General features: G+C 38.1%; 1 protein-coding gene across 1 annotated transcript in view; it reads left to right on the top strand.

The window, feature by feature from the left end:
* Positions 1-4730, top strand: part of cntn1b (contactin 1b) — a 20191-nt gene extending 15461 nt beyond the window's left edge. The window contains exons 21-24 of the mRNA XM_020599621.1: positions 1341-1530; positions 1639-1760; positions 1877-2033; positions 3739-4730. Of these exons, the coding sequence (XP_020455277.1) occupies positions 1341-1530; positions 1639-1760; positions 1877-2033; positions 3739-3821 (552 nt within the window). The 3' untranslated portion in view covers positions 3822-4730. The remainder of the gene's footprint in view (positions 1-1340; positions 1531-1638; positions 1761-1876; positions 2034-3738) is intronic.
* The last annotated feature ends 5898 nt before the right edge of the window (positions 4731-10628 follow it).

Raw genomic sequence — 10628 nt, 5'->3', positions numbered from 1 at the left:
GACTGGCTGAATAAGATGTTTGGGAAGTGGAAAAATATAGTGGTTTCAGTGTTGATTTCTCTGATCTCCATTACAGGCCTCTTGATTTTGTGTGGATGTTGCTGTATACCATGCATCCGAGCTCTATGTATAAGGTTAATTACAACTTTGAGCATTCTTCGTAAAAGAACATGCAAGGACCGGTTTAGTCCAACAGAGGCAACAGTGGAAACATACATAAATTACCAAGTAAATAAATAAATATACAAGATAGCCTCCATATACACCGCAGGTATACCTTTTCATATACTATCCCAAATATTAAAACCCGTAGAAAAATTAGAAATTTAAACTTGAATCACATCATTTATACATGTAATCTTACCACATTAAAATTTTGATTGTTGTGCCCTTGCTGAGAGCACCTGGCCTGTGTCTTGAGTGCAGTCTTTTTTGATCAGCAGTTGGATTAAAAATAATAGCACAAAACAATTTTTAAATCCAACTGGTTTGTACCCCAAATGCAAGTATTTGCATTTGTGTTTCCATCAGCTATACTCTAAATGGAAAAAACAGTGTAACCAAGAACACCAGCCGTGTGAGATTAACTTAACATAAATACAATATAAAACACAAAAAAGAGACCAATACACACATAGTTCAACATTTCCCAGTTCCCAGATCAGAATCCTAAAGAGCTTTCTTTTGGTCTGAAATATAATGTAAAACAGTGGAAAAACACTAGATTTACAAACTAAATACAAAATATCCTGGGGGCCCCCTAGTGGGAGGGTGTTTGTTCAAAACCAGGTTAGGGCCATGCATAATAATGTCAGTTTGGTAGAGATCCATGCTATTTCTTACTTAAATGATTAGTTACAGTAATTCAAACAGGAAACTCAGGAATAACTCCTTTCTGGTTTGGCCCAGCTTTAGCCACTTTTGTCATAAGTCCTTAAATCTCAGTACATAGGTGGCTAATCCCTAACACTCACTCTCCCAACCCCTAAACCCTAACCCTGCCAATCCACTAGCCTAACTCCACTAGTCACCTATCCCTAACCCTAAACAGAGCTGTAAATCTGCTCAGGTCACTTAGTCTGCAGCCAGATTCTCGTGAATGCTACCAGTCACAGAATGTTAATCTGAAACCAGTCAGCCAGTTACCTAAAATTTTGTCTTTTTAGAAGTATTATAACAGGTTTTTATTTTTAAATATTCTTGTAAATTACATAGTAACAATTCTTGCCACCACATCATCACCAGGTTTTGGTCTCAAAGCAAGTGGAATGGTAACATCACAGTACTGAAATGTATCTTTTTATGCATAATTTCAAAAATTCCTGATTCTTGCTAACCAGGTCAAATACTGGAGAAAGTATGATGACCCGGAACCTGGTGCCAACCGTATATTCGTTCCAGCCACAGCCAATCAGACCAGGCTGGAGAACATGCTGCCAGACTCACACTACCTCATTGAGGTCCGAGCGTTTAATGGAGCTGGCCTTGGACCCCCTGGTGAACACTGTGAGATGTTCACAAAGAGGCCACGTAAGGCCAACTACTCCATATCTTGGACAATAAACAGCTAATGAAAGTAACCATAATCCAGTGATATACAGATTTCGATGCAGTCTTGATAAATAATTTTGTTTACAGCACCACCAGAGCCTCCCAGGATGTGGCGCTATATCTCCTGGACAGGAAAGTGGCTGTATGTGTGGTGGGATCATATCCAGTATGACTGGTTTGGCAATATCTCTTTCCCACTGTACTACAAGGTGGGTGTGAGAAGCTGTGCTACTGTCTTTTTTCCCATCTCACCTAAGACAATACAAGTCTACATGCACAGAAAGAGTGGAAATGTTCAAAATCCTCTATGAATTTTATTTGCCAGGTCATGTTCAGAAAGACAGGCTACATCTATGGGAAAGTCTACATCACTGGTTGGCACTTCATGGACTTCCCCATGCCTCAACTTGGAGATTATGAGCTGATGGTGCGCGGGCGTTACGAAGGAGGAGATGGACCGATCAGGAAGATTAGGCTTATAGGTATGACAAACAATTTGATAATTAAATAAAAAATTTTTAGGGCTGTAATCAACAAAGGATTTTGTCAGTTCACTGTCAGTTTTACACACACACACTCAAAATAAATGTATGAATGAGTGTTGTAGTTTTTATTAACAGTCTGAAAGTGCTGCTCAACATTTCCCTTCTTCGGAATAGTGATGGTAGATTGGTAGATCAAGCAAACGCACTTCGAATATAATGTTGCAAAAAAAAAAGTTCTTCCCCCATTCAGCATGGAATGTTTTCGCTACATTTCCGGTTTCTTACTTGATTCGGCTCCCCCACTCATTTTATACCCTTTAGTAGAAATTAATTCGAAGGCTGACAAGGTAGTTTGCTCACTGGAGTTTTACAGTAGCTCGTGCGGTTGACTGTGCATGCTTGGTGACTCTTGTGTCAGAAAAAACGAGATCTCAGACTGGCTGCCCTGCATGTCAATCAAGTAGCAAATGCCATAGGGAGGATGGATGATAGGCTATATAGGCTTTCTGCTTTTCCTGTTAGGGGTCGCCACAGCGAATCATAACACTGACCATTCGCATGTTAACATTTGGCACATGTTTTACACCGGATACATCTAATTTATTTTTGAATGGCATGCAATCTACCAACACTACCTTTGCAATCGACGTATTGGGCACCTCTGTCCTAGACTATCTGAAAATCAACTGGCATTAATTTCAGTTATGATTTCTACTACATTACCATCAGTGTTTAAATGTAAAAGAGTGACAGGAACATATTTATGAGAATTTAAAAATCAATAAAAGACAGCCGCATATGATGCAAGATTTAAATTGCGACCTATTTAAAATGACAATATATAATGTCGGGCTGCCATATGGATTTGTCAGAATAAGAAGACAGCACGCTTGTATTTCTGTTAAAACAATGCACTTATAGGCAGTTTTTTTTCCTGAGACATGGTTATAGCCTAGTTTACCAACAAGTTTAACATTCTCCTGTTAGTTCACCACAGTGCATGTTGTTACTGTGCGTTTGATGTGTGCCAGCTTGCACTGTGAATGATTCCCCTTATTTATAAATCATCACTGAAATGTTTTACACACTCATTTATGTTAGCTTCTTAGTCCCGTTTGGATGTATGTATGTTACAGTAACAGTCAGTAAACAGCTGTACTTTGCACTTTAATGGAGCTGGGTAACCAAACTGGACTCCCATAACATTAGGCTATGCAAAACCAGCCACATTGTCATGACACTGTCTACTTGTAAAAGCAGACGATGATATTTGAAACCACTTCTAATAAAGTACAAATCTCACTTTTATGTGGCTTGCCTTAGTGGGTTTTGTTGTTCTTTTCTCCTCCTTCTGCAACTTGCTAAATAGATACGACCTTACTGTACATCCATGTATCGGACAGTGTTACCATTGAAGTGGGTAACCCCCACCCCTGCCCACAGGGGGAAGCATTGAGCAAATTTCTGCTTAGCACACTAAAATGAGGAGAAGAAGTCAACAAACTACCAGGGGCTGGTACTACCTTCTATTGTAATGCACACTGGCTGACAAAAAATGAAATATAATAAAATAAAGACAGGCTTGAATAGAAGAGTCTCGGTCAACTGACAGGTCTCTCGGCTAATGGCTCCACTGTTCGACTACTGGTGCAGCCCTAGTTTTTTTGTCCTCATTTATGTCATGATGTTTCTGCTTCCTCAGGTAAAGGATCTAGGATCATGCCCACTTTAAGCCTGGTGTCTGTGGTGCTACTGGCGCTGTGTGTTGCCACATTGGAAATTTAAGCCTGCCACAACTGACATGTACAGTATTTAACAGACTCTGGGAGACGTATGTTTGGATCTAATAGAAGATCCACTGTTCACCTCCCAACATTCTTATATTTATTGGTTAAGCTACTACATCAAGCATCTGTTCTGCTGTAACACCACACTTGTGGAGCAAGTGTTGTTTCACAAGAATAGAATTGGTTAGTTAACTTTTATGGACCTTTTACTCTGTCAAAAGAACCACAGGATACATGCAGTAAAACGTGAAACTCTTGCATCGGCCATATCTGTATACCACTTGAAGAGAAAATCCTAAATGTCCTTATCTAAAATGTCCTGTTCATTGCCCATCACTTAAGTTTCTGTTTTTTCTAATTACTCTTTCTTATATTAACTGCACAACAGTACCAAGGTAGAATCTAACCCACAGAGGGTGAAATTTAGATTTTCAGTCAAAACAATCAATAGTATGTGAAAACAATCAATAGTATGTAAAGATCTTAATAATAATCACTGCATTTAGTTTGGAAGGAGCAGAAGGATGAATATAATTTATGCCTGCTTGACACTTTTTTCTCCTTGGAGCACACTGAATATCATACTTGTTTTAAATACACTTGTCATAAGGACACAGCTTTACATTATAAAAGTTATTTAAAGTTTTGTTAAACTTTTTTAGATTTATTTCTTACAATGTTTTTAATGATGCTAGGTGACATGAACGGGGATCCTTGCTGAATGTTAATTTTTGCATCAGAATCATGTATAGACAATGTGAGATCATTTCTGACAGAAAAAAATGAAACAGTTGTATAAACTGTGAGGACAGAGTTAACCAGATATTTCTGTATGTTATGCTAATTTTCTTTGTTCTGTCATGCTACAAAACCATTAAAGAGAGTACAGTGATCTGTGTGTATATCATCTCACTGCTTGGGTTTTTGCTTTTTTTCACTTTTGAACATGAGTTTGTTGTTGATCTCAGAAAAAAAAAACTGTATTTTCAAATCAATCCATTTCACTCTTGGTCCATTTCAAACAACAATAATTAAGCTTTCATGTATGTTGAAAAATTGACCTTAGTATCACTGCTATTTCTCAAAAGTTGTATCTAAAGTTTGTGACGCACTATTTTAGATACATAATTTAAACAGGGCTTATAATAATGTGTTTCCTATTTTAACAAACAGTTTCTTGTTTTCGTTTTTTCTTTTTGTTTTGACCACAAGATAGCATTATAAAGACAAAATGAAAGGAGATCGACAATGCAGGTGATTTTAATGATCTAATAATGGAAGAATGTAATTATCCAATAGAATGCCTTGTCTGGTGGCTAAAGTGTATATAAAGTGTTTTTGTAGTCAGCATTATTCTAGTCAGCTGCAATGTTAAAACCAGAAACAAGAAAGTCTGTAAGGTCATCAGGAGTTCCAGGGTTACCTGAATCAGTGCAAAACTGATGGGGTTGAAGTACTTTTTCACTTGAAATTTGGTGAACAAGAACAATCTTTTTGTTACTTCCCTGTCATCTTGAATACTCTGAGCTTCCAGACTGAAATGTAATTTGTGGTTTCAGTCTGCAGATGGCAGTATCTCGACACACGATTGACTAACCTTTTAGTTCAGAATCAGAATCAGCTTTATTGGCCAGGTGTGTCGGACACATGAGGAATTTGACTCTGGTACGTCGGCTCTCAATGTGCATGTACATATCCCAATGCAAGGGGCAAGTAAACAGTAACATAACATAAGGCTGTGTAATATAACAAAATAAGCAGTTGGCCATCCCACCTTTCAAAATACAACAGAGGGTTTTGTTTTTAATTTGTATTTTTGATACGCCCATCATATCAACATTTTTTTCCACAAACATTTACAGTGCTGCAAAATGAGTTGATTAAATATTTTGTCCAGCACAACAATATTAGGCACATGTACCATCAGTTTTTTTTCCCCGCATTATCTTACTTTAGTATCATTTTGCAGAAAAACAATGAGAAGAATCAGCCCATGAGTTGAGTTACTGTGTCAGAAAAAATACAAGTTTTTATGTTTGGGTGATTTTGTTTATAAAGCAGGCTTTCTTGTATATGGTACAGTAGTCACAGTGTGGGTGGCATTTATCTCTCCTGTTTCTACCTCCTTCCATTAAATTGCATGGACACAGAAAATCCCATGTGAGGCTGAAATCAATGCCGCATCATTTACAAACAATCACAAGAGATGCACAAAGGTTGAGTTTTCCAGGGCAGGGGAGTGAGTCTTCTTCCACAGAAGGATATTGAAGAGCCTGTTGTTGTGATACAGGGTCCCTTCTGCTTTGTTTACATGCTCACTGTGGCTCTTTTGGAGCTTGGACAGAAAGAGATCATCCAAATGTGACTTTTGCTCAAATGCTGCTGAGTTTGCAAATCCAGTGTTTTGATTCAGTAGGATGACTTGCCACCCTGATTTCATTTACAGAAATTTGTTAGCAGTGAAGGTCTGATCACACATTTGCTAAGATGATATATCAAAATGTGATGTAAAGTACCCCTTCTTTTACAGCGGTAGTGCAATGTGCCATTGAGCAAAGTAAGGAACCAGAGACTAGCTGGTCTGCTGAGGTGGATAAAATGCAGAGCTGATAGAGAACTCTGTGAAATTATGTGTGACAATATGTTATGTTTTAAGTGTGGGGGATTATTTGTGGCCTGACGGATATCATGTTAAGATGTGCAGAAGCGCCACACTCCGCTGGGCCATTACTAGAGAGGTGCTTTGGTCAACTCCCCTGATCAGGGGTGCACAGGGAAGCTAAACAAAAAATAAAATGCATTGGCACAAGATGACGGAAGGCTTTCATGGAATTTATTTGCAGCAAATTTTATGAATGTTACGGTATAGTATTTATTAATAATACATTTAATTTCAAAGCACCTTTCAAAACATTGAAAGTTGCTTTACAATAATATAGAACCAAACAGTAATAGGAAAAAAATAAACAAAATATCAGTACAGGTCAAGAAATATCAAAATGATGACATTCAATGCTATGACATTCTGTGAAATATCACTAAAATTACTGAAATGAGTGAAAACAAATGAATAAAATAAAATAGAAAATTGTCCAGTCAATTAACAATGCTGGACATGATGGGTATTAAAAGTGGTCTTAAAAAACGGGTCTTGAAAGCATCTCTAAAAGCTTCAGTTTATTGCTCTTAGCCTAAGAGCAGCAGTGGTAAATGCTCTATCACCCAAAGTCACTTAATCTAGCATCTGGCACCTCAAGAAGAATAGCGGATGCACAAGTTTCAAAGTGCGGTATAGTAAGAAACTAAGTTGGTCAAATAAGTGGGTGCTTTTAAAAGTTAAAAGAAGTTGAAACTGAATATGGTATATACACTGAACAAAATTATAAATGAAACACTTTTGTGTTTGCCCCCATTTTTCATGAGCTGAACTCAAAGATCTACGACTTTTTCTATGTACACAAAAGGCCTATTCCTCTCAAATATTGTTCACAAATCTGTCTAAATCTGTGTTAGTGAGCACTTCTCCTTTGCCGAGATAATCCATCCACCTCACAGGTGTGGCATATCAAGATGCTGATTAGAGAGCATGATTATTACAGGTGTACCTTAGGCTGGCCACAATAAAAGGCACTTGTCTATGGCTTATTGCTCATTTTTGTAATACTAGCATCTTAGGTGGATGCTACACTTACAGACCAAAGCCAGACAGGAACAAAATGTCAAAGAAAGATTTTTTAAAGTTTTTAGGTAACTTGTTATACGGGAGTTGACAATTCAGCTGTTCAACCAAAAGAATAATCTGATAGTTTTTCAAAAATAGTAACAAATAAAATAATATAAAAATAAATACATGGTAAAACACTGCAAAAAGCTGGAAAGTAACTACAGACATTTATACAAATATGATTTAGCTGTGCGTTACTTGCATATTTCCATTCATGCTACTTTACACTTCTAATAATTTCAGAGAAAATATTAATGCTCCCTGAGGTTTTCACAAGCCGTACTCCTGGTTACTGCTCTTGCCCATTAAACTCACATCAGGTATACTAATCCCAAGTGACAAATACAGTAGATAAACTCCCACGTTGCACTGGTATGCTGATTATTTACGTATTACATATTCCCTTTGCTGCTTTCCATTTGATCAGAAGATGCTCTCTGACTGTCAGGTTGGAGCCGTGATAGTGGGAGCACATAAACAGATTTAATAACAGAGCTGCTGGAGCCCTTAATGCTCAAATCAGGTACGGCCTGTGCGATTTCCTACCCTCGCATGCACTCATTGCATTTTTATCAAATCCTCTCAATTTCCCCATTTCTATTCACTGAATTATCCCCATACTTACATGTATGTAGTGGTGGCTGTATTTTGCACAAGGCATTACTAAATTTAAATAGAGAATACATTTTCTATAATTTAGCAGCAGTGTTGCAGCATGAAGGGGAATGCCATGAATACTATAAGCACCAAAGGTATGGTGGGAAAGCTCAAAATGAAGTATGTATAGAAAGCAGAATACATTTAACCCATAAATCACATATGTATGACAGGTCCCCTGGCTTGCTACAGTAGCTAGTTAGCTCAGACTAGAGATGCCTGCTGGTTCCACAAAGCAGAAGAGCCTTTTGAGCAACATCAGATGGCTCCTGAGGTTTGGAAAGAGCCACTGACCATTTTGGTATAGCAATGCTGGCTTGTGTTAGCGGTACAGCTAACCTGGTTAGCAGCTTGTAAGACCACAGTTGGAGACCCCCTCCTGCTGTTCATTTGGCTGAAATGGGTTGGAGTGTCAGATCAGGAAGTAATTGCCTCTTCTATGGATTGTTTATGACCCTGTTTACCCTGTGAAAAATAGCTCCACCACATATCCCTCTTTGTGGTGGCGGCACTTTGTCAGGCAGACGTTTGACATAGGCGCTCCCTCACTATTAGTGAACAAAAAGAATGTGCACCTTGAGGCTGAAGGAAACAATTTTAGCTGTATTGTGTGGCATTTAGAGGTAATTGATTGCTTACTGTGCACTGTATACTCTCACAGAAAAGTCTTTTCTTGTCTACTGGCTAAACAGGGAACTTCTGGGGAAAAATTCCCCAGACACCCAGTACCCAGTACTATTGTGTAACTGGCTTTTGTGTAGCTCGGCAGCCTTCTGCCAGATTGGTGCTCACTCTGCACCAAGACCACCTAGTCTGCTTTGGCTGTCATGCCAAATCCTCTCTCTTCCTCTCCGTCTTGTGCTGGCAGACCTCGTTGTTGCTGAAGCTGTTGCCAGAAAAACAGTTTCCTGTCCTCGTTGAATCCAATTAAGGATTAACAGTAGTACGTCCTCAGAGCCAGGAGCCTTACTTTCTGTAAATAACTTTTAAGCCTTTGCTTCGGAGATCTTCATTCAATGTGGTTGCTGAAATTGGGAAATAGGCAGTCCACACAAATACTAAGGGTGTCACAATTTAACATCTGCAGAAGCACTGGCAAGCAGAAGAAGGGACAAGGGCATGTTGAAATGCTGGGTAAATGCTTTTCAAGATGTACATCAGATACTTCAATGAAGTACAAGGTACACAAGGACAATAGAGTAAAATTGAAAACTTTCTGAAAAAATTAGGGCATTTCCACCAATAAATTTTATTCATACTAATAGCATGGGTGAAGGTATGGCAATGTTGCTTAAATGTGAAATACTTATTATAAATCCACAACTATTGGACAAATTATTGTTAAAGTAGGTACAAGCTTTTATGATACCCAGTGGATGTATCATAATGATGCGATCCTTTAAGTTATAACACCACAATGAAGTCTTCTTTGTGTGTATGTATAAAATGTCTCAAGTTGCTATGCAAATTGATCAAATTTCAATACATACTTTTATGATCACCAGAAGATAAACCCTAACAATTCATTGAATTTCTGACAGATTTGCAAAACATTTTGCACAGGCAGGTTCTCAGAAATATGTATTGTAATGACTCTGGTGATACCCTAACATTTCATGCAGCATATACAGTAGCTTTGACAATTTGGTAGTGATGGTTTTCTTGAAAGACTTGATTAATGGTTGAATGATACTTACACTGAATAAGAGTTTAAGATTAAAACAACATATTAAATGGCTAAGTTGAAGATAATTTTACAGACATTGGCATGTCTGCTCAGTGATGCCCTTGTTTCTGGTGTAGAAAGGCTTCAGCTATGATGTGCTCTCAGGTGTCACACAGGGGGCCATGCAGTGAAGCTGAAAGAGGAATGGCATACCTGTGTTAGGAAGGAAACGCTGGAGGGAAGGAAACACAGGTAGGGAGGAAACATACTAAAAAGAAGACAGAATGAAAAACAGAGGGTGAGAAGATAGGCTTTGATAGAATTTACAAAATGATGTGGCATCACTCAGTGCCCATGAGGCAAAATCATCACTTTCATCCCTGCTCAAACCCCTGGAATAATGATAGGATTTATCATGCATTTCTTACAAGGAGGATTTCTCTAACTGGGGGAAATGACATGAAAGTAGAACTCAAGTTAAAGTTTTGAACCAACTCTATAGTATGAAAGTATAGGTCCACCCAACAAAAATATCCTGTTCCTTGTTATTCTGAAAGGTGTCTGTCTGGGAGCCTTGATGAAAATGTCAGCTTGAAAAGCCTTTTTTTAATAACACTAAAACATTGTCATCTGAATCTCAAGTGGAAACAGATGCACAGTAAAATGAGTAGTGTAATACCCCAGTTCTTTTATTGGACAGCTCTGAATAATGAAGGAGTGCGCCTTTCTTCATTTAGTGCTGATTTATTTTAACCACA

Source organism: Monopterus albus, unplaced genomic scaffold (genome assembly GCF_001952655.1).
Source record: "Monopterus albus unplaced genomic scaffold, M_albus_1.0 scaffold41.1, whole genome shotgun sequence".
Taxonomy (NCBI): Eukaryota; Metazoa; Chordata; class Actinopteri; order Synbranchiformes; family Synbranchidae; genus Monopterus; species Monopterus albus.
This window is presented reverse-complemented; position numbering and strand designations above follow the sequence as displayed.